This window comes from Ictidomys tridecemlineatus, chromosome 7 (assembly GCF_052094955.1).
Source record: "Ictidomys tridecemlineatus isolate mIctTri1 chromosome 7, mIctTri1.hap1, whole genome shotgun sequence".
NCBI classification, from domain to species: Eukaryota; Metazoa; Chordata; class Mammalia; order Rodentia; family Sciuridae; genus Ictidomys; species Ictidomys tridecemlineatus.
Window position 1 is genome coordinate 150,045,799 of NC_135483.1, and position 25,541 is coordinate 150,071,339.

General features: G+C 36.5%; 1 protein-coding gene across 4 annotated transcripts in view; it reads right to left on the reverse strand.

Moving 5' to 3' along the window:
- Nckap1 (NCK associated protein 1) overlaps window positions 1–11,519 on the reverse strand; it is a 98,524-nt gene extending 87,005 nt beyond the window's left edge. For all 4 annotated transcript variants that reach the window (XM_013358297.4, XM_005324684.3, XM_021725979.3 and 1 more), the window contains exon 1: window positions 11,183–11,519. In XM_013358297.4, the coding sequence (XP_013213751.1) occupies window positions 11,183–11,290 (108 nt within the window). In that variant the 5' untranslated portion in view covers window positions 11,291–11,519. The remainder of the gene's footprint in view (window positions 1–11,182) is intronic.
- Window positions 11,520–25,541: the final 14,022 nt, after the last annotated feature.

The window sequence follows — 25,541 nt, forward strand, 5'->3', positions numbered from 1 at the left end:
AAATAAAGGTATTATGTCCATCTACAACTAAAGAATGTATTTTAAAAAAAATGTTTGGTTTTTTTAAAATTTTTTATTAGTTGCTCAAAACATTACAATGATCTTGACATATCATACATTTGAATCAAATGGGGTACGAAATCTTAATCATATTTTTCCACGTGTACAGATTGCAGGATCACATTGGTTATACAGCCACATTAGTACATAGGGCCATACTAGTGTCTATTGTATTGTGCTGCCCTTCCTATTTCCCCTTCCCTCTTTCTACCCAATCTACTGTGACACGTTTCTCTCTCTCTCTTTTCTTTCCCCTCACACCATCTTATATATAATTTTGCATAACAATGAGGGTCTCCTACCATCTTCTGTGCAATTCCCCTTCTCTCTCCCATTCCCATGCACTTCTCGTCCCTATTTAATGGTAATCTTCTTCTCATGCTCTTCCTCCCTGCTCTGTTTTGAGTCACCCCCCTTATAAGAAAGAAGACATTCTGCATTTGTTTTTTAAGGATTGGCTAGCTTCACTTAGCATAATCAGCTCTAATGCCATCCATTTCCCTGCAAATGCCATGATTTTGTTGTTTTTTAGTGCTAATATTCCATTATGTATAAATGCCACATTTTTTTTTATCCATTCATCTATTGAAGGGCATCTGGGTTGGTTCCATAGTCTAGCTATTGTGAATTGTGCTGCTATGAACATCGATGTAGCTGTGTCCCTGTTGTATGCTCTTTTTAGGTCTTTTGGGTATAGTCCGAGAAGGGGAATAGCTGGGTCAATTGGTGGTTCCATTCCCAGCTTTCCAAGGAATCTCCATACTGCTTTCCAAATTGGCTGAACCAATTTGCAGTCCCACCAGCAATGTACAAGTGTACCTTTTTCCCCACATCCTCGCCAGCACTTGTTATTGACTTCATAATGGCTGCCATTCTTACTGGAGTGAGAAGGTATCTTAGAGTAGTTTTAATCCACATTTCTCTGATTGCTAGAGATGGTGAGCATTTTTTCGAGTATTTGTTGATTGTTTGTATGTCCTCCTCTGAGAAGTGTCTGTTCAGATCCTTGGCCCATTTGTTGAGTTATTTGTTTTCTTGTTGTTTAATTTTTTGAGTTCTTTGTATATTCTGGAGATTAGAGCTCCATCTGAAGTGTGAGGGGTAAATATTTGTTCACAGGATGTAGGCTCCCTATTTACCTCTCTTATTGTTTCTCTTGCTGAGAAAAAAAAATTTTTAGTTTGAGTGTGTCCCATTTGTTGATTCTTGATTTTAACTCTTGTGCTATAGGTGTCCTATTAAGGAATTTGGAGCCCAACCCCATGAGATGGAGATTAGGGCCAACTTTTTCTTCTATTAGACGCAAAGTTTCTGGTTTGTTTCCTAGCTCCTTGATCCATTTTGAGTTAACTTTTGTGCAAGGTGAGAGAAAGGAATTCAATTTCATTTTGTTGCATATGGATTTCCAGTTCTCCCAGCACCATTTGTTGAAGATGCTATCCTTTCTCCATTGCATGCTTTTGGCACCTTTGTCTAATATAAGGTAGTTGTAATTTTGTGGACTGGTCTCTGTGTCCTCTATTCTGTACCATTGGTCTACCTGCCTGTTTTGGTACCAGTACCATGTTCTTTTTGTTACTATTGCTCTGTAGTATAGTTTAAAGTCTGGTATCGCTATACTGCCTGTTTCACTCTTCCTGCTTAGAATTGCTTTTGCTATTCTGGGTCTTTTATTTTTCCAGATGAATTTCTTGATTGCTTTTTCTATTTCTGCAAGGAATGCTGGTGAGATTTTGATTGGCATTGCATTAAACCTATAGAGTACTTTTGGTAATATGGCCATTTTAATGATATTAGTTCTGACTATCCATGAACAAGGTATATCTTTCCACCTTCTATTTCTCTCTGTAGGGTTCTGTAGTTTTCGTTGTATAGTTCTTTCACTTCTTTTGTTAGGTTGATTCCCAAGTATTTTTTTTTTTTTTTGAGGATATTGTGAATGGGGTGGTTGTTCTCATTACCATTTTAGAGGATTTGTCACTGATATACAGGAATACCTTTGTGGCCATGAACTATATTTAATGAGGGGAAAAAATTAACATGAAAGGCTAGGATTGTAGGTCAGTGATAGAATTTTGCCTAGCATGTGTGAGACCCTGCATTCTAGCCAGGATAGAATAACAACACCCAATATTTATCCAACATTCATTTACTCCTTACTCATAATCAGAAATTAAAACAAATTAAGTCATTTAATTCTCAATTTATGAGGTTAATTTTTAAAAATTCCTAATTATGGGAGAATTAGAATATCTACTGGAGATTATAAGAATTAGAATCAGTAAGATTAGCATGACTTAAAAAGCCAAAAAACAGCTTGGAGCATAAAGGACCTGTAAGCATATTAAGTACTATGAAGCCAGTTTCACTACAATAAAGAACTTTATGAGCAGCCGTCCAGAAATTTAAGTATAACAAAACTAAATCATGACAGTGAATAATTTTCAGGGAAAGAAATCACAGTTATTGGGGCTGGGGATGTGGCTCAAGTGGTAGCGCTCTCGCCTGGCATGCGTGTGTCCCGGGTTCGATCCTCAGCACCACATACCAACAAAGATGTTATGTCCACCGAGAACTAAAAAATAAATATTAAAAAATTCTCTCTCTTTCTCTCTCTCTATCTCTCTCTCTCCTCTCTCACTCTCTCTTAAAAAAAAAAAAGAAATCACAGTTATTAAAAATTTACATTTTACTTATTTCAGTGGTTCTTAACATCAGAAGTACTTCAGGGCTTTTTGTGATTCAATAGGTTCAGATAAGGATGCAGATATGTGAAATTTTAAAAACCTTCCAAGATAATTCTATTGTAGCTAAGAACCACTCATCTCCTCATTTTATAAATAACTATAGCCCAGAAAGGATAAATAATTTGCCCAAGTTTTAAAAACATTAGTATCAGAGCTTTATAATGTAGCTATCAACCCACAGAAATATACTACAAGCATGAAAAAAGTTCAAAAAGGAAGTATAGAAAAATTTATAAATGTATGCCTGTAAGAAGTGCATTACTACGGTATTTTTTAATCTTATATATTTTACATCTCTACCTATTCTACTGAACAAATGTTCCAGGATCTGAAATAATGATGATTGGTCTTTATCAATGCAAGGCTGAAGTTCTTCATACTTCAAAACCAAGCACAAGTGTCACGACCTCTCCCTTCCCATCTCTCTCAGACTGAAATCCTTAATTTCCTTCTCAAGACTCCCTTAGAATCCTATTCACACACTGGATTTTATTTAAATATCTATGCATCTCTCTCCCACTTAGATACAAATGTGTTGGCAATAGAGACTTCATCTTAATTTACCTGTTTCTCCATTGCCAGGATAGAATAAATGAATAAAAATGAATAACATTTGGGACCACCTGAAATACCAGCTCTTATGAGTTATAAAATAGTTTTAAAGATGCAGTTTTATCATAAGCAAATATCTAAAATACTCAAATATGTAGTAAGAAACTATTTTCTAGTACAGCTTTATGAAAATAAGAGATTCCTTTGAAATCGGCACATATACAAATCTATTTACAAACTACATAAAGAACTTATAAGGTCTAGTAATGTAAATAAAATACTCCAGTACTATGTCTTTTAAGAGATTTTCTCATCATTGTCAGATTACGTAAACAACTTACCAAAGTCTAATAATATAAATTTTTAAATAACAGAATCAAAATTAAGATTTACTATATTTACTAATAAATGCAATGTTAAAATTAGCAGACCCCCCAAAAAAAAACACATTTAAGGCATACAATTAAGTACAATTAATTTTGTAAAGTCCAAAGAGTAAAAGAAATAGACGTCATTTTTTCTTAATTGCATTTTCTACATTTCCAGTTACAGGCTTTTTTCAATGTAAAAACATAACCATTTGACTTTAAAAATAAAACATCTTCAAGTGAGGAAATAATTGCATGCACTCCTAAAATTATGGAAGAAAAATGCTTGTTGTTTCTTTTCTTTCACACTTAACATTCTATTTTATACATACTTTGCTTCCCCCAGTTTAAGCAAATTTTCCTATTTACTTTCTTTAGCATTACTACTCTGGTTAGTCCTCTCAGTTTGTACATTTCAAAATGCATCTGCAGCCAAGCGCAGTGGTACAGGCCTGTAATCCCAGAGGCTCAGGAGGCTGAGGCAGGAGGATCACAGGTTTGAAGCCAGTCTCAGCAACTTAGCAAGACTAAGCAACCTAGTGAGACTCTCTCTCAAAATAAAAAATAAAAAGGGCTGAGGATTTGACTGAATCTCAGAAGTAATCATAAGGAAAAAAAAACATTTAATATGCAAAGTAAACACAAAATATATTTCCCAAAAAAAGTTTGAACTGAATTTTTAGATTCATAATTCTAAATTATTTCTCATCTTAACACTTTAAAAAATCAAATAAAAACCTCCTGTAATAAGCATCTTAGTAAGTCCCAATCTCAAACAAAAAGGACTGGGGATGTAGCTCCAAAGGTAAAGTGTTCTATACCTAGTACCAATAATAAATAAATAAACAAAATTCACTCTGGTACACTGACATTGATAACATGATGTAAATGGTCTTTTCATACAAATTCATATAACTTTTATACAGAAGTAGTTCACAGAAAAAAAGGAAAATTTCTGTAACATAACCATTATGCATATTTTAAAGGTTACTGCATGTTCAAATACTGAATTCTATCTTTCCTCAGAAAGATTTCAGAAGAAATCTCTCCTACAAAAATTTCAGGGGCTGGGGTTGTAACTCAGTGGTAGAGCACTTGCCTATCATGTGATGTGTGAGGCACTGAGTTCAATTCTCAGGACCACATATAAATAAATAAAGTTCCATTAACGGCTAATTTTTTTTTTTAATTTCACTAATGACTGTAAATCTGATGGCAAAATAATTAAATTTAGGGCCCAGGATTAGGGGTCAAGGAAAGAAGGTACTAATCCAATTTTTCTGCAATCTTAGTCAAGTGTAACTTCTCAATAATTCAATTTCTTTATAACATAAATCTCAATAATTCAAGTTCTTTATAACATACATCTACATTATAGATCTAAGGAGAATGAAAGAAAATGCAAAGCAGCATATTGTAAAGTCTCAATAATCGGCAGGTAGCATTACTTTTATTATGTACTATTATTATGGGACAGTTGGTCCAAGAAGTCTGAAGGACTAAAACTGCTTAGCTCTACTAACATAAAATGTCACTTGGCCCAATTACTGTTGGATTTTACTAAATACTAATAACATTGTTGGCACATGATCAAAGAAGATTGTAAATTAGACTTTCAAACATCCTAGCCAGAAAGGACAAGAACTTTCAACAGACATACTTTTTCATCTTGATCTCCTCATTTTTAACATATTGGATATAGTTAGCCAAATGTCCAGCCTTTAATTTTCTTTACATGTAAATATTTCATTTATATGAAAATTGTACCATTCTGCTTCTCCAATTTGATTTTTGTAAAGAATCTACCTAATTTAATCATAATATAATAAAATATGCATGCACATATGTTAGCATTTGTACAGAGAAGGGTGAGTATATATAGCTTATTTTTTTTTTAAAAGAGATGAACAGACAGGGAATTTTTGAAGTCACACATTTCTGTTCTGTTTGAGGTTCTTATAATAAACATACACAACTTTTGTAATGATTAAAATTTGTTTTAATATTTAAGATACTTAACAATTCCACAAAGGAAACACAATATGGATAATTCATCGTTACCACTTAAAAAACTAAAAATAATAATTTTTCCTCCGTATTATCCAGTGATCCAGTGAGGTTTCTGTTGTTGTTTGCAGTCCTGGGGATTAAACCCAAGACTAGGCAAGTAAGTGCTCTACCACACAGCTACACACAAGCTCAGTGATCTTTATCCTCTCAGCCTACCTCCAACATAAAAAATAAATTACCAATCCTCATTTTACATGCAGCTTCCTTAAAAATAAAGCAAGATATAACAGATTTATTTAAATAAGTACAAGCAGATATAACATAACAGGATTTATTTAAATAAATACATATCATATAAATTCAAATTTATTATTAATCTGTTTAAGGCTCTCAATAATGAAGCCCAAAATGGAAAGAAAAAATTTCTGATATTAACAACATTTAATAGCATAGAACTGTCACAATTCCATCTTGAAACAAGACTAACCTGATTTCTCTGCCCCTGTCTGACAAACAAAAAAGGAATGCCCTAATTCTGAAAGGGAAGACTAAAGCCAATTCTCCTCTCCTCACCCTGCACTGCTCCTTTACAAACATCTTTTTTTCCCTGCCATTAAGCACATGATCAGCTAAAGACTTTTGATTTTACTGTTGTTCTGATAAATTTTGTCTTCAAAAATCAAAACTATCCAAAACCATGAGAAGGACTGGAGGACAGAGAATTAAAAAAAAAAAAAAAAAAAGGTGTTTGAAACCTTGAAAATACTCCATTAAAGAAACCATTTCTGATAGCTGCAAGGGTTTTTTTTTTTTTCTTTCTCCTTTTCTAACCTTCAGAATTGAGGCAATAATTTAACAAAAGGAAAAATGAGCAAGTATTAACAGATTTTTTAAAATTTTTTTTTAGTTGTATATAGACACATATATACCTTTATTTTTATGCGGTTCTCAGGATCGAACCCGGTGCCTTTCACATGTGAGGTGAGCACTCTACCACTGAGCTAGAATCCCAGCCCAACGGATCTTTTTTGATACAGAGATCAATCTTATGTTGGTGATAGTGTAGCAAAAGAATAAATGATTAAAAAAAAAGAAAGAAACATGCTTTCAACTCAACAAAATCTTTCTTTTGGGGTTTGGGAGTATGTTTGTTAAACAGCAGTAAATTTTCAGAAAAACAAATACTAAAATAAGTTCCTCAGATTTATAAATTACCAAACATTTATAAAAACCTAAACTATTTAAAAAAAGAAAAGAAAGAAAGAAAGAAATCTTAACCTATTTTCACATATTATTATCCTTTATCTTCACAATTCTATGAAGTAAATAGGAATCATTACAATCCCTATATAATAAACCAGGAGCAGTGGTGCATGCCTGTAATCCCAGTGGCTTGGGAGGCTGAGGCAGGAGGAGCACTAGTCCAAAGCTAGCCTCATCAATTTAGTGAGGCCCTAAGCAACTCAATGAGACCCTGTCTCTAAATAAAATACAGTATAGTAATTTAAATTACTATTTAAAATGAACCTTACTATTTAAAATGAACCAAGTACAAGAATACTTGTACTCTAATACTTCTCAATGAACTAATAAGTATAAACATAATCAAAGTTAGAATAGTGTTCCTCTTAATTTTCCCTATTTCTCCCATCAAGAAAAGTGAAGTTTAGGGAAGTCAAGTAACCTCCTCATAGTTAAAGAACTCTCAGTGGGCTTGGGCTGTAACTCAGCAGCAGAGAGCTTGCCTAGCATGCATGAGGCACTGGGTTCAATCCTCAGCACTACATAAAAATAAACAAATAAAATAAAGGCATGTGTCCACCTACAACTGCAAAAAAAAAAAAAAAAAAAAAAAAACTCTCTGGGACAGAATGAAGAATGGAATGCAGATCTCCTAACCTTTGGCCCAAAGCTCTTAATTCTACCAACACACTCTCTGCCATGCTATAGCAATTGATAGAAAAGTGGCCTACAAAAATGTTGTCACTATGTGATTGACTGAATAGCATTATTAGATTTGGAAAAGGAAGATATGTATTTTTTTTAATAAAAATTAAAACTTTAAGGAATTGAGGAATAAATTTAAACATAAAACTACCTATCACCTTCACATCTTTTACTTCCCAATTCCCCTTTGTGTTCTTACAACCCCTATTAAACTAAAAGTTTCCCCTAATTTTTGAAACTTGTAAATATTCAAATCTCAAAAAAATTTTGACTGATGAATTTAAAAAATTTTCAGTAACCATGTTATACTTCCCTCATAAATGTTCAAGCATATTATAATAACCTATTTTATTTAGCTCACTAAAGTATATTTCTTTGCATATCTTCACTAACATCTTTTCCACTGTATACACCTCTAATGTGAAAATCTGAAATGTGAAATACTCCAAAATCTGAAGAGGTTTTTTTTGGCATCTACATGATGCCGTAAGTGGAAAATTCCACACCTGACATAATGTGGCATGTCACAGTCAAAATACAGATATCCAAAAAAATATTGTATAAGATTACTTTCAGGCTATGTGTATAAGACACATATGAATCAATCATGTTGACTTGGGTCCCACCCCCAAGATATCTCATTATATATATTCCAAAATCTGAAAAAATCCAGCACACTTCTGATCCCAAGCATTTCAGATAAGGAATACTCAACCTATACTTTCAACTGAAATAGCAGAAAACCACATTTGGTAGACAATCTAATATGCACATGCATTAATAAAAATGTGATAATTGGCTGGCAGACACATACTATAAGGTGGAAGATTTTTTGGAGGCCTCTGAGATTGATATTGAAAAGATGATGTAGCTTATACTGCCATAAGAATGCAGACAGCATGAACCTTATAAACACATGGTGAACAGCTCTTACTCACTTCTTTGGCAAGATATTTGAACAAATGTTTCAATCCCTTGGCCAGCTGGGAAGATATGACAGTCTTATAGACAATTCCATAGGCTAAAAATCCAAAATCTATCCAATGCTTTATATGCAAAATTATACAAGGGGAACAAACCAAAAGTCATTATCATTAAACACATATTTCCCTGTGTGTATAACAAGCTCTAACCATGGCCTCATGTCCAAGTAATGCCCTAATACAAGTACTTTAAAAATACACTGCATAGAAGGAATTCATCATCAGGCAAGGTAGGCAAAATATTTCTCAAAAAACTATAAATATATGGCAAATGCTAAAATATAGTATTTCAATAACTCAAAATACTTGACACTTGGATATGACAACAATCACATTCAGCTTACTTTACATTTCAGTAGTTAATGAAATGAAAGCCTGGGGCTGAGGTTGTGGCTCAGCACCTAGTACATGTAAGGCCCTGGGTTTGATCCTCAGCACCACATAAAAAAATAAATAAAATGAAGGTTTTGTGTTCGACTACAACTAAAAAATAAATATTTCTTTTTAAAAAAAAAGAGAGCCTAAGTTCCTCAAAACAGGAAGTGAAAAAAAAATAGTGCTTTGAAAAAAGGCAATGAACTGGAATTATAAGAGTTTAAATACTTATCATTTAATCGAATCTATGAAAGTGTATATTAAAAGCTGACTGTATGCACACTATAAAATGTTTAATGACTACTTAAAAATAGGTATTCTGCCCAAATACCCAAATCACTTTTGATGTTACTCTCACTTCCTCTTCTAGAAACCATCAGAACCATTTCCTTTAACCACAATACCACAGGTCTAGTAACTTTCAGAAATGTTTGTCTTGTTCATGTTTGGGGCTCAGTTTTCATATAGGCACCAATTTCCAAATTTCTTAAACAGCATAAACTCACCCAAAGCTCAGGTCAGTGTAAACTAAAGTAATTCTATCTAAAATTAAATTATTTCTAAACTACATAAATTTGTAATCAAGGCTCCTGGGTAAATGCAGATGGCTTCTTTGTAAGGACAGTGAGCTACAGTCACATAACATGTAACAAACTAAATAGGCATGTTGCAGTTACTCTTCCAGATTGCACTGGGTTTAGAGTCAATTAATCCTTGCAAATAAGGTGAGTAGCCCAAGAAGATAGCTATCCTTCCCCAAAATTTTGTTTTTTGGTGCTTTGTTTGTTTGTTTTGGTGGTACTGGCAATGGAACCTAGGGCCTGAGCACACTAGGCAACCACTCTACCACTGAACTATATGACCTGCCCCAAATGTATCATTATTACTCAGGACGGTCTTCTTTATAATTAGTGTGTAAATCATCTGCAGAAATAATCAATTTTACACTCCAACACTTTGATGTGAAAATCTCCACAGGCCTAACTCACAACCTACAATCTACTGCTATGATTAAACTAAAGAGGTAACATTTATGATACTATAAAAAAACTAACAAAAAAATATGGAGATACGACATCTAATACACATTGAAAACTCATAAGGATCTAAACCAAAAAAAAAAAAAATCCCCCTTTTTCTCTTTATCAGATTTTTAAAAACTTCTCAACCTTGTTCTAAAAGCAAAAGAATTTAGGTTGTTTTCTCCTAAAAAGAATTAACGTAACTTTTTTTTTCCTATCTTTCATCCACTTTTCTGCCTTCCTCTCGATCTTTAGACACGTACATTTTCAATGGACCTGTTTTAGTTACTCAAATTGTGAGACTATGCTATATCCCAGCGGTTGTGCCAACATATTAACTTTGTACAGACACTCACTGTACTTTTAAGAAATAGTGTTTTGGTATTATCAGATAAGAATTAGAAAAACTAAAATGAGGAGGAGTACAGAGGAAAGAGAAAAGGTTGTTATTCCTGTTCTAGTGACTCACAGCCCAGAAGTATTTCAGAAGAAAATTGGTTCCACCCTCACTTTCCCCTCCTCTCCACCTTCAAAATGAAATAATCTTAAATCGTCAACACTCTCTCAAAGGGCTTTTATTTAGCAACCTAAAATAAAGTGAAGAGGAAAGGATGCGGGGTCCATCGGATTAGCCATTCCGGCCCACATTCCCACACTTGCACACCAGAAAATTCAGAGGAGGGCCGTAAACCCTGTTCATTGCTGCCATCTCCGCCAGAGCCCCTCGATCTCAGTCCCGGAGCCCCAAGTTTTCCCAGCCCACCTACAATCCCGCCCCCCCGCTTCCTGAGGACGCGGGCCCGCGGCGAGGGCACCCAGGGGCGAACACGGTGGACGCGGCGCCCCTCTCCGGGCGCGGGCCCGGGTTCCCATCGGCCGCCAGGAGCCGGGAAATGGCTTCTCCCTGCCTCCGGCCGCTCCGCGAGCCAGCGGGGGAGGCGCTCAGGACTCTGCATTAGGCCGCGTCGCATCCCGGCGACCTGGGGTCGGGCCTGACGCGACGAGGCCGAGATTTCTGCCCTCTGCGCTGCCCACTGCCCCCACCCTCCCGGCCTCCCCTGCCCTCCATCCCTCCAGGGCCCGCCGCCCCCGCCGCGGCCTCGCCGGCCCGTGCGCACCTTCTTGATGTTGTAGAGGCGGGTGAGCATGCCGACGCCCCGGTCGTTGAGGATGGTGAGCTTCTCCGCCAGCTTCTGCTGACTGGGCTGCAGCACGGAGCGCGACATGGTGGTGCCGGTGCCGCCGCCGGCCGCCTCGCGCCCAGTCACCGGCCCGCGGCCTCCGCAGCAACCTCTCTCGGGCCTCCTCCCCTCCCGCCCGCGACCTCCGCCTCAGGGGAGCGCGCCCATAGCCCTCGAGCCCCAAGCCCGCGCCGGTGACAGAGCAAACCGCGGCGGACGACTCGGGGCCCCTTCCCGGGCAGCAGCCAGCGCCCCGGCAGCCTCCTGCCTTCCGCCCGCCGCCCTTCCGTCCCCTCCCCCGGCGCTCTCCACCCCAGCCCCCACCGAGCCGCCTTCCCCGGCTCCTCCACTAGGTGTGGCGGCGGCGGCGGCGGCGGCGGCGGCGGCGTCTCCGGCGGCTGAGAACGAGGCCGCTTCCCGCAGCCCCGGACAAGCGCTCGGTCACCTGATCGGTCCCTCTGGCGCCCCCGCGAGGCCAGTCCGGGGACTGCGCCCCGCCGGCCCTCGCCCTCCCAGCCCGGCGCTGGCTCGGCTGGGCCACTGCGCCGGATGCCGGGATGCGAACGTCCCGTGCTGGATGCACAAGGGGTCGCGTCTTCTGTTCGTCCCACTAATCCCCGCACCCTTCGGCTTCTAATTCCCCAAAGTTGCTTTTCCTCACCACCCCCGTAAAGAGGCCCGCAGGAACACTGGGAAGAAGGGGTGTTTTGAGGGCGAGTTTCGCCCAAGAGTGGGCTGGTGGCTCCGAGCGCTTTTCCTCCCACTGCTTAACAGACGCTCCCCACGGAACACAGCAGCTGTTGTGCTTAGCCAGACCCGCATCTCCTCTCCCAACCTCCCTACCCATCCTAACTCCCCCGCCTCAAGCCTGTTTGCAAGGAAGGAGGTCGGAAGTGAAGACTACTCAAGTTCCTGAGATAATTCGAATCTGAAATGTGTCAAAGAGGAGCACCCATCCGGAGGGGACCCTAATAGGCTCTGATGTGGTAGCCAAAAAATGAGGGAACGTTCCCATTTTTTTTTTTTACCAGATTCCACTTTTTCTTGGAAACTTTCATCACAGTTTTTTTCCTCCTGATCAATTTCTTCTCGTCGTCGACACTCCAACTGTAATCCCTCTGGTCAAATACATTAGACGTTCCAAACTGAATAAATCAAGGATTTAATGCGATTGATTGGGATGACAAATTCCAGGCAAGAGGATTCATGTCACTTTGAAATTTGGGACTTTACCTTCTTCCTATGTGTTACCCTTTTATATTACATTCTTTAAGTCAATGACAAAATGTCACCTTCAATGAGACATTCTTCCCCCCCCCAGGTGGAGCAAGGTACTGGGGGTTGAACTCAGGGATACTCAACCACTGAGCCACATCCCCAGCCCTATTTTGTATTTAGAGACTGTGACTCACTGAGTTGCTTAGAACCTTGCCTTTGCTGAGGCTGGCTTTGAACTCCGGATCCTTCTGACTCAGCCTCCCCAGCCGCTGGGTTTACAGGCATGCACCACTGCGCCTAGCTCAATGAGACATTCTCAAGAGTAAATAAGCCATCAATTTATTGATAAAAAACACTCTATGAAAAGGAAATTGTAATGAATAGCTTTTAAAACTATTTCATCTTCTATTCGTATGGAAATCTTCATTTTACTATCCCTAAACGAAGGAATAGACTAAATGGATTTGATTCAAGGGATATTAAAAAGAGCCCTGTTCCTTTCAAAAAAAAAAAAAAGTCAAAAGCATAGCTGCAGTTATTCTTGAAAGTTTATACATAAGAGTTGCATTACCTTCAATGAATACTTTGTATATAGTCTCATTTGTTTAATACAAACACATTTTTAGTTATTTACTATAGTCATTAACTGGTTGAGGAATTTAATGTATCCAGTTACTTTTCAAGCTGATAGCTAACATCTTAATTTAGAGGAGGCAAGGGTCTGGTGCCTGAGATAGTAAGAGCAGACCTGGGAATTGAAGGCACCCAGGTCTGGGGCACCCAGGTAAGAAACTTTGAAGATGCTGGACATAGAGGAAAATATGTGTTCTTTGGGGAAAACTACAAATAAGCCAGTTCTAGAGGACGAATTATAGAATCTTACCAATGAAAGCTTATCTCATTTTCTACTTTTTAGAAAATGCTGCATAGCCAGAACAAGAAAATTACACCATAGTATAAATTTGAACACAATTCTTACTGAAGAAAAGCTACTATAAGAAGTCTCCATATGAACTTGAATATTTGTGAAGGACTCCTATATGGATCCTATTTTTTTTATTTAATTTTATCTTATTGTGGCACTGATAATTGAATCAAGGGGCTCTCTACCACTGAGCTTTATCCCCAGCCCTTTTTATTTATTTATTTTTATTTTGAAACAGTTTCCACTAAGTTGCCCAGGCTGGTCTCAAAGTTGCCACCCTCCTGCTTCAGGGGCCTGAATCTCTGAAATTCCAGGGGTACACCACCACTTCTGGCTGTAGATCCTAGTCTAATTATTCAATTTGTATTGTAACTAATTTTTAGACAGACTAGGCATAGTGTATTATATCTATCTTTTTTTAATAAAAGATTAAATTTTAATGAACTATTCATAATTTTTTCATTTCTCTGTATTTTGCATCAAGAAGAATTTTGATATTTAGATCAAACGCATGTGTATGCAGTCTTTTTCCTCCTTAAAAGCAGAATAAAGACTACATAGTGTAACCATATGACTAAATTTCTGGTCATTAGAAAACATGCTTTCAAGAACCTTCCTTAAGAGACTGCTTTGGCTCACCTTTTTCCCACTTCTTTCATTTGGCCACCTGTGTCAAGGATGCAACATCCACTCTCTTAGACCATAACAGCCAGAATAGCAGAACATGGAAATGTAAGGTATGTGTGGGCTTCTCAGAGCAGAACTGCCATATCAACCCTGGCCCATTTAGATCTGGATTTTAGGTGAAAGAGAAATAAACTTTTAATTCAGTTTTTCTTTTTGGTGGGGGGTGAGAGGGACATCTATTACTTACAGCCTAACTTGATTCTAACTGATAACAGTTTCTGCTGCCAACATTATAATATCTCTATTAGGAATAAAATAAGTAATAGTAATTATATTTAATATGTATTAAATATTTTTGCACTATGTCAGGTGCTTATATTTGAGTTTTATTTCCTCATCTACTTTTCTCAAAATTATTTCAAGATATTATCTTTCATTTTACAGATAAGGAAATGAAATGCAGAACGGTGTCTTAAATTACCAATGGTCATACCTATAGAAATTGGAAACACTGGTATTGGATCTCTTATTGGTCTGACTATAAAGGTAATGTGTGCTCTTTACTGTGATGCCATAAATGTCTAGTTAGATGGCGTTACATTTGTCATGCATCTAATGAACCTACTTCTACCCTTTCCTCTAGCATTTCTTAAACCTAATTAATTCTTCATAAATAGAGTTTATTTCATTTCAGTTTATTTCATTTATTTCATTTCACTTTCTTTTGCAGCTCAAGTCTGCCATATTTTCCCTTACTGATGATTCACCAGCTCTTTCAAATGGCTTTCTTCAGCTTTGCTTTCTCTAGTAATTAGAATGAAAATTATTTCTGCAATGCGTTTTGCAAATTGTGAGGGATATTTTAGTTTGCTTTAAAAAAAAAACACTTAGCTGACAATCCCCTATGTAAGGCAAAAAAAAAAATGATGAAGGGCCTTTCCATGAGTTTTTAGGTGAAAACCATTTTATTAGTATGTCTCTGTCAAAGGTAACACTCCTGTGTTTTTCAAGACAAATTCAACATTTTTCCTCCCATAAGATTTCAAATCAGGTATTAGTAGTTAGGTGTAACTAGAAATATGTGAACAAATTTATCTTTAAAACATTCTAAGAATAGAATAATAGACATATATTAGACACATCTGTCTTCCTTCCCTCTCTTTAGAGAACTGCTACATTCTGATAAAACTGATTTCAGAGAGTAAAAGGTAGGTCAATTGCCAAGGCCAATGTCTCGGCTTGGCACCAGAATCACGAGGCACTCACAGCTTTGTAGGTTCAAACAGCAATTCTTTATTCCAGCTCTCACACCGCCTCCACACAGGTCCAGGGGCAAACACGTTCTGCCGTCTCCCGCACCAACAACCTACTCCCAGAGGCTCTCTCCAAATCCCATTTTAATCTCACGAGAACTCAACGGGAACAAACAGCAGGAACACCCTAATCCCAGCAATAATCTTCAACTTCCAACTTCCCTAAAACCCATTATCTTAAACTGGCAACGCCTTAAACTCAAGGAGCCGGTTACTTCCTCAAACCTGATCAGCTCTAAACCCGGATCCGCCTTGGTCCTTGAGCAAGGTCACCTTATTAAAGCATGCATGCAATGTTCCATCAAATGTCCTCTAAGCAGCATGGGGTACGCTTGGCAAGGAAATTTCGATGCGTCATTCCTACTTGGTAATGGCCCTCAGCATCTCCCCCCTTCTGATTAATTAAACAACAAGCAATGTGGCTTAGGACCGTGCCTGGTAGGTTGTCCAATTCAACATATGGTTCTTACCTGTCATCAGATGAACTGACCTCTAGGCGTCAGTCCCCTGTCTTAGGTTGAATCCACTGCAATCAGATCAACCCGTCGCTGACTACCGGTCCAGCATTCAGCCATGCTTGTGGATAGGCCTAAGCACCAGTGGGGGGGTGAGGTTCTTGCCTCACCTCTGTTGGCCCCCAAATTTAACCTTGGTGCCAGTGGGGGGGTGAGGTTCTTGCCTCACCTCTGTTGGCCCCCAAATTTTAGACCATCACTAGTAGAAGGGAGGAAGATACAGAAATGCCACGACACCAAGCCAATTGACGGCTCCTTTGGAAAAATTGCATCACTGGCGACACCATCAGCAAAGATGCCAGCATTACCACAATTAACATGGGGTGCGCTGGCAAGGAAATTGCATCACTGGTGACACCATCAGCAAAAATATGCCAGCATTACCACCATTCGCTGCACCAGACGATAGTTCACAATGCATGCAACTGATAAATAGTCCAGTCAGGTTCTGCAGGCAGTTCAAATCGGAGGAGTCTATCAATATGTCCATTTCCTCCCAAGGTAAATCAAGTCCTTGATTGAGCATTACTTGTTGAGTTATATTCATTGATGCATCAGTTTATACAGTTTCCTGTGGTAGCTATCATAGAAGCTGTAGTTTGGTTTTCTTTGTCTTCACCGGCACTGGGATGGAGATGGGAATTCTGGTAATGATGTTAAAGAGACATTATCCTGAATAGAATTATTAAATATAATGAAAAGGAAAAGTGAAAGTAAACAAACAGATCTGTTAATCACCTTTAAAAACAATAGTAAGCAAACAGATCTATTATCCACCCTTGAAAACAATCATTAACAGCTGTTTACCTAATTAGATTAAACCACTTAAATCACGTGAATAAAAAAAAAATTCGGATCCATTTTTTCATGAGCGCTCCTCATATAAAAATATGGACATACACACATACTGACATGCAACACAAAACAGGGCACACATAACATACAACATATAAGACAATAATAACGGCCTTGTAGCTTTACCTAGGTAAAATCTCCATTGCAATGTTTAAAAACTCCACAGTCAAAAAATAAAACACAGTCAAAAAACAAAACTGATCAGAAAAACATTAACCTAGGTTTGTATGAGCTCAAAAAATAAAATAGAACTTTATGATGTGGGAAAAAGCAATAATAAAATAGATATTGAAAAAAAGCACCGTGGTTAATCACTGTCGCAGATGTAAGAATAGCCAAGCTGGAGCTCTGGATTTCAGCTGTTATGGATTTCAGTCAAATTATCTTCTTTTTGGTCTGTAGAAATTGCTTTAGTTAGTGTCTCTGGAATCCAAATCGGCTGCTGTTCTCCCTGTGGAAACAAACAGAACCCCGACTCCAGACAAATCACTGGGTCAGGACCTTTCCATTGTCCTGTTAGAATATCTTTCCAAAGTACCTTAGGCTTATGTACATTTTTCAGATACATATGTCTTTCCGCAGCACTAAGTCCTGATGAATGCAAATTTAGAAAGTTTAGAGTAAAAAAAGGGTTATTTTAAGTTTATCTTTGGGGGATATATACCCCTATAAGATCCTTTTAAATTTAAGTCTTTCAAAAGCATTTTGCCTTAGTTTTTAAAATTACTTTAATCCTTTTAATTTTTAGATGTGGTTTTAAACCATAGTTGTCTTAGCCTTTTGTATTTTCTATCTGAAATACCTTTACTTGACATTTTTAACCATTTTCTATCTTATTTCTATCTTCTAGTTTTCTACTAAGGTTTTTATATTTACCCTTAGTAGCTTTTTTCTCTCGTAGTTTTCTTTTGTTTCCTATTTTGTGGGTTTAAAATTCTTGTCTTTCTACATCTTTTTTATCTTCCTATATCTTTTTTATCTTTCTACATCTTCTCTCTCTCTTTTTACCTTCCTGTACTTCTGCTTTTGAAGTTTTCCACTTCAAATTTTTAATCTTCTTTATCTAAATATTTTATCTTATTATCTTCCCATTTTCATGGGTTATATTTTTTTTCTCCGTCATGAAGGCATCTTAACCACCTTCAATTTAACCTTTTAAAGCCTTTTGCAACTTACTTAGACATTTTACAACTTTTTACTTTACCACACAAAGATTATCTCATCTCCCTCTTTTTGGTTTAATGAGTAAAGCAATCTTTTTTCCGCCATGAAGGTATCTCAACCACCTTCAATTTAACCTTTTAAAGCCTTTCAATTATCATCTATACTGTACTTTTAAATGTATTTTTTCACCACCTACAGCTTCACTCTTTTAAACGAGGCTTAGATTCTGTTTAAATCGCTTAATATTAGTTTACATGGCTGCCCTTCAACCAAAGGCTTTTTTTTTTAACTCCATTAAGAAGCTTTGTCTCAATCTGCCATGTACAAATACCTTTTTCTTCTTTCTTCCTTTCTCAAGCTTATAAAGTAAGTCTAGTTTTCTCAAAATCTTTTTAAATGGCATTTTTCAACTTTTTACTTTACCATACAGAGATTATCTCATCTAGAAACATTTATTTAACCTTTAACCTTTTATATTAAAATATATTTCCACATCTTGAACCTTTTTATATCCCTTTTTTAACCGTTAACCCTTTTATAAATTCACATTCTGAAACAACCCTTATACAATTTTTGAATTTAGACAAATTACTCCACTTTAATAAGATGAAATATTTTTATGTTTTCTAAGGTACTATTATACTGTAATTGAAACCAAACTGAAACTTCTTATACTCTTTGTATATAAATTACACATGATAGAATCTTAACTCTTAGTAACCTTGTTTAGCAAAGACACAGAACAAAGCAATATTAAACTTTTTTTCCATTCATCAATTTATGAAAACACACATAATGTTTAAATATATTACCTTATGGAACTTAATAAGTAAAGAGTACTTGATTTCATATTGAGTGGTTGATATTTTAACACTTTAGCTTTGTAAATTAATCAGATGTCTGTAAAAATCAAGATCTTACACAAGTATAGTAAACAGAATTAGCCATCTCTTTCTTGTTGAAGAAAAATCCTTCTACAGGATACCATGATGGCCCCTTTGATATACTTAATAACTCATCTTTAAAAAGCGATGGGCTACATTTTTGTATCGTATCAACATATGCCCTAGCTGTTCTTGGTCTTACTGGGGTGCCTCCTTCCTCTAACAATTTCTCTTCCTTGGAGGTGAACAACTTCAAACCTTGAGTCAACCATTTTCCCCAGTTTGCCTGAGAAAGTTCTAGGAACAGGCAACTTGAAATAAAAACAAAATAAATCAAAACAAGAACACGTTGTTTTTTGAAATGGTCACTCATTTTTTTGCTCTCCTTCAGGAGCGAGCAAATTCACTTACCCCCAAGCTTCAGACATCCCACGTACGGGCCACCATAATGCCAAAAGCCAAGGTCTCTGCTTGGCACAAGATTCAGGAGGCACCACACACCTTTGTAGGTTCATACAGCAATTCTTTATTCCAGCTCTCACACCGCCTCCACACAGGTCCAGGGGCAAACACGTTCTGCCGTCTCCCGCACCAACAACCTACTCCCAGAGGCTCTCTCCAAATCCCATTTTAATCTCACGAGAACTCAACGGGAACAAGCAGCAGGAACACCCTAATCCCAGCAATAATCTTCAACTTCCAACTTCCCTAAAACCCATTATCTTAAACTGGCAACGCCTTAAACTCAAGGAGCCGGTTACTTCCTCAAACCTGATCAGCTCTAAACCCGGATCCGCCTTGGTCCTTGAGCAAGGTCACCTTATTAAAGCATGCATGCAATGTTCCATCAAATGTCCTCTAAGCAGCATGGGGTACGCTTGGCAAGGAAATTTCGATGCGTCATTCCTACTTGGTAATGGCCCTCAGCAGTCAATTCCATAAATGTTGGTGAGGATGTGAGGGGAAAGGTACACTCATATATTGCTGGTGGAGATGCAAATTGGTGCAACCATTATGGAAAACGGTATAGGATTCCTCAGAAAACCTGGAATGGAACCACCACTTTACCCAGCTATCCCACTTCTTGGTGTATACACAAAAGACTTAAAATCAGTATATTAAACTGATACAGCCACATCAATGTTTATAGCAGCTCAATTCACAATGGTTAAACTATGGAACCAGCCTAGGTGCCATTCAGCAGATGAATGGATTAAAAATGTGGTATGTATATTTGACGGAGGATTACTCAGCTTTAAAGAAGAATGAAATCATGGCATTTTCCAGTAAACAAATGGAGCTGGAGAATATCATGTTAAACAAAATAAGCCTATCCCCAAAAAACAAAGATCAAATGTTTTGTCTGATATGTGGATGCTAATTCACAATGAGGGGATGGCTAAAGAAGAATAGAGTTACTTTAGGTAGAAGGGAGTGAAGAGAGGGGAAGGAGTATGGGAGTAGGAAGGATATCAGACATTATTACCCTATGTGCATATGTAACTATATAACTGCTGGGATTCTACATCGTATATAACCAGAAAAATGAGAAATTTAACTTCATTATATATAATGTATCAAAGTACATTCTACTGTCATGTATAACTAATTTAAAAATTTTTTAAAAGGTAGGTCAAACTGTGGGAAGAGGCAGGTATCAAATAACAAATTAATGGGATTTTTCAAGAAATCATCATTCTTTTTAAGTATTTACTTTTTAGTTGTAGGTGGACACAATATCTCTATTTAATTTTTTTTTTATTGGTTGTTCTGTGGTGCTGAGGATAGAACTCAGTGCCTCGTATGTGCAAGGCGAGCACTCTATCACTGAGCCACAACCCCAGCCCCAAAGAATTGTCATTTTTAAAGTATTTTTTAAGAACAAAGTATTTTATCAAACAAGTCAGCAATCAAATATAACATTTTGCTGCTTGGCATCTAGACTCCTCTCTGCCCTCAGTGTGCCAGCAGCAACTATAGATCATAGTCAAGGGATCTGTGAAGTTTGGGCTTGTACCCTAGATGAAGAAAATCTGCCAAGTTATCCAAAAATATAATTAAATGGCCATGGGCACTGAGGTTCCAGGTATAGTATTTTTAAAGTGTTTTAAAGACTGTAGTCAGAATGTTATATAAATAGAGAAACTCTCTCTGGATGAAGATCTGTGGAAAAACATGATAGATTTCACTGTAGTTTAGCAGTGGTTATAGAAAAGCTAAAGTATATGCTAACTCAATACCTCAAGCTCTGTCCTCCTACATGGCAAAGTTCATGAGGCATGAAATTTGCTCCACTAAAAATGACTAAGAAAGAGAATAGAGAAAAGATGGAGCAACAGTATCCCAATATCTGTAGGAAATGAAGTAAGTAGTGAAGATAGGCGGAGACTGCAACTTGGTATGGCAGAAGATTAACAAATACAGGCCTAAATGAAATGTAAGAGTCCCCACTAGCCAGCAGCAAAAAAATAACCAGAAATAGAACTGATCCAACAAGTTCAAACATAAAACAATGAAAAATTACTGATAGGCTGGATCTTGACCATTCATATCCAATTAGATTCATCTCGTAGCCTGACAAATGTTTGGTAATACAACTTGCACGTGTTTATTTGCTTTTGCTCTACAAAACTAACAATAGATTCGGCTTTCCTTTAAAGTCCTTTTCCTTTAAAGTCATTCAAAGAACTTCAGTTTTCTCTATGGAAAAAATTGAATTGAATGAACAGTGTAAGTATATGATTGGTTTTAGTTGGCTAAAACTAAAACTAAGTGAGTTTGTATCAGTACCTAAAAAACTAAGGGAAGGGTTTTTATTTTCAACAGCAATTTCTAGGTTATTCATCAGAGAGGGAAAACTATGTTTAAGTAGAGAATGAAATAGTCAAAGGAGCAGAGGCACGGACAGAACAAGAGGGAAAGAGATGGAGAGGAAGCAAATGGTATAAAGCCAGGTTAATTTTTTTTTTTTTTAATGGTGGTGAAGGTAGGATAAGGGTAGAGAAAATAAGATGATATTAGCTGTCATTGAGCATTTGCAATGTGTCATGGCCTGTTCCACCTGTTTTACATGTATTAATGTGTTTCACCTTCAGAACAAACTCTTGAAGTAGCTATACTTTATCATTCCTATTAAATAGATGAGGACGTTTTGCCTAACATTACAATTAGTAAGGGATGATGTTCCCACTCTTCACCACTTGCTGTGTGCACTGATGTTGGTCAGCAGAATTGATTTTTAGAAAATGAGAAAACTTTCTCATCTTTTCTAATTTCTCAATGAAATGGAAATATTTCATCATCCTAAAAGGGAAAACTGGTGTCCAAAAATATTAAAATGTTCACTTGAGCTTTATGTTATATATTTAGGTTAGGGGGGGGTTAAGGGGGGTGGCTAAGCTCTGAGGTTGAGCTCACAGAGTTGGAATTCTGGCTTTGCTTCTTACAGCAGTGTGACCTAGGGCATGTGGCAATAGTTCTCTAATCTTCTCCATTTTTACCTCAAATAAAAATAACTGTACCTAAGATAATTTACTAGATTGTTGTGAGGAAGCTATGAAATCATTTATAGCACTTGTATCTTATACAGTTACATGAACTGTAAGTATTGCCTGTTGTTACTATTCTATTATTATTGTTGTTGCCCCTGGCTACCCAGTTGTGATTTCCTACATTGGTAAGTTGCTTCAGATAAAGAAAAAAAAAAAAAAGAAGGTTGTGAGTTGTTTTGTTGTTGCTGCTGCTGCTATTGTTGTTGTTGTTTGTTTATTTATTTATTTATTTATTTATTTATTTATTTAGGGTGAGGGCAATGGAAGAAGAGAGCAGAAAAAGAATAGAATACTGGCTATGGAATAATAGACTCCTTTAGATAGTTAAGGCATTGTGTTATAATATTCAATTTTAAAAAAATAAGACCTACCTAATTACATTAAAATGTTTTGCTTGACAAACTCCTATTTCCAAATAATAATTTCTGAAAGTGACATTTTCAGTTTTATGTTAGGCATATACTATACCCATTATACTTCTAAGTGTGGATTATGTACAAATATTAAGAACATTAAATTTTTCCTTATTATAAGACACATACTGTGCTAAAATATTATAAACTCTTTATAAGATTATTTTTCCCATTAAAACTTCATTGAAGTCTAAATGTTTACAATAAGTCAGGTGCTCACTGGTGCTTAAATTTAACTTTTGTATTCCCACTTAAATTAAAATTCATTGTTACTTAACCACTATCTTACAAATTAAGTTACTACTATCAAATCCTGTTTTACTGTTTTAAAGCCATGAACATATACATCCCCACCTAGACTATTCGTGGATTAAAGTTTTACCATTCCTTCCATCATTTTTAATTGCTTCAATGTGGACATTTAGAATTCGAATTTAGTCACATTTTCCACAATTACTTTTTGTATTTATCCTATTCCATGATCTTCATTTGTGCTATATTTGAAATGAAAGGATGAACAATTTATTTTTAGCTTTTGAAGAGAGCAAAGTGACATTTCCTTAACTACTATTCAATTTATTTGTTTATTTCATATAGTTTATTCTAGAGTTAAAATATCAGGAACATATTAAAGCAAACTTTAGCATACACATATGTATGTGTAAATACTTTGTGTCATATTTTAATTATAAAATTTTATGACTTGAGCCGTAAACATTTATTAAGTCTACTTAAAAGTGGAAAATAGCTATGTTATTTAATATATCAGATTTCAAAAAGCTAGTAGTTTTATTATCTACTATGTTAGCTAAAAATTGATTGCAAACTATAGAAATTACAAACATTAGAAGAGAAATTTGACTATGCAACTGATTCTAGAAACAACAAAGTTGTCTTGTTTTAAAAGACAGTGAGTTAGATTTAAAGCCTTTGATTTGAATCAGAAGAAAGGAACGAAGTGAATAGTTCATCTTTCCTCATCGTCCCCAAGGAGTCAAAGCAGAAATAAAACAAAGCTGAAATCATTTTTTTCTTTACATGATGGTACAGATTTATAGGCTAAATTAATTCTTAGTTCTAAGATTTCTAATTAGATATGGGTAATGAACCCCACCCCTGGCCCATTTTTTTTAAAAAATGAAACTATTCATTTACATAGAAAAATGGACAAAGATGGGAATGTAGTTCAAAAAAGGTAGAGCACTGGCCTAACCTTACGCAAGGCACTGGGTTTGATCTCCAACACTGCAACAAAAATACAATTTTTTAAAAGAGTTTCTGGGTTCACTAAGTCTATATAAAGCTCCAAAGCTAGATTCAGAACCACTCTGCATTGTAATGTTTGTCAAAGAAAACAGAATGGGAGGAATGTTGTACCCAAGTCATCACATGCCAAGTGTCCAGGTTTAAACCAACATAAAAGTTAGAAAACAAGCTTTTTAAAACATCATGCAGAGCTGTAAAAAGTGTCTCTTTCCTGATAAGTTCAGTGCATTAGCCTATGGTAACAGGGTGGCCTTCTATAATTGACATTTTTATCAGGATTAAATAACCCACTATACCTCAATTATTCGAGTTCATTCTTTATGTGCCTCCCTCTGGCATTTCCAACAGAAGGTGGGAAGGACAACTGAAAACATGAAACAACTTGGGTTGTTCTGTTTTTGCTTTCAACTGAACACCTTGTCTAAACAGTGTAGTGGAAAGTAAGACAGGGAAACTGCTATTTAGCACAAAATGTTTGGATGAACTGCAAATTATCACTTTTTTCTATATCCCTTTCTCATATTGCTTTAGGTAATACAGGGTTGGCTGCTTCCTTAATGAAACTTACAGTGTTTTAAAGAGAGCCAGTGGGTCCTACACATTACATAAGCCATAGTTAATCTGCCTCAAAATGATTGCAGAATTATTGTAAATGTAGTCTCAGAAGCCTGCTGCTAAAGTAGACCCAGCCAGCTTTTCAACTTTCAAAGCTGCTCTGTGTAAAGCAGCACATTTGGAAATCTGTTGCTGGTACACTCTCTTCATACCCTATTTCTAAGAAGTAAAATTTAACACGAGGGAGAAAGATACATAAAATAGGTGAAAGGATTGCAAAAATAGAAGAAGCAGTTCTAAGCAAATTTATTATGTTAGGTTTTCAAATATTTAGATGTTCGGATGTTTTAGAATGTTGATGTTATTTTCTTTTTAGCAAAATACCTCCTCTCTTGATTTCCATGCCAGGTGGCAAACTCCTACACCACCAGATAACCGGTTCTTTGTCTCATACTGTGATTGCTTTTTCATATTGGGAAAAGTAAATATAAAGTAAATATCACCACTCCTATCATCATTTAACATTAAATAAGTTTGACACCATAGACTTGACTACAATTATCAGAGTTAGGTAAGCTGCCTCAATTCTTATCTCTTGTAGAAAGATAATCAAATACTAGGAATAAGGGTTTTCTTTTTCTTCTCTCTGTGGGAGACATATTAGCTTAATTCATGTGAAAGATTTATTTTTCTTCTATGTCCTTTTCATTTCAAGAGGTATTCCTACTTTCATTGGAAAGGTTGTGAGTTTGGGGGGTTGAGGTTTTTGTGGTTTTTTTTCTCAGTAAAATATATATATTTTTTAATTTTACTTGGCTATAATTTTGAACTTACTCATTTAACACAAGATTTTTTACAGGTATTATTTCTTGAATGCCTTTTATTGTTATGTGTGTACACATTATTTAATCTCCATGTGCCTCAGTTTCCTCATCTGTGAAAAACTAGAACCGTGATAGAACTTTTTGAGGATTAAATGAAATAATACATGTAGAAAATGTCAGCAGAGG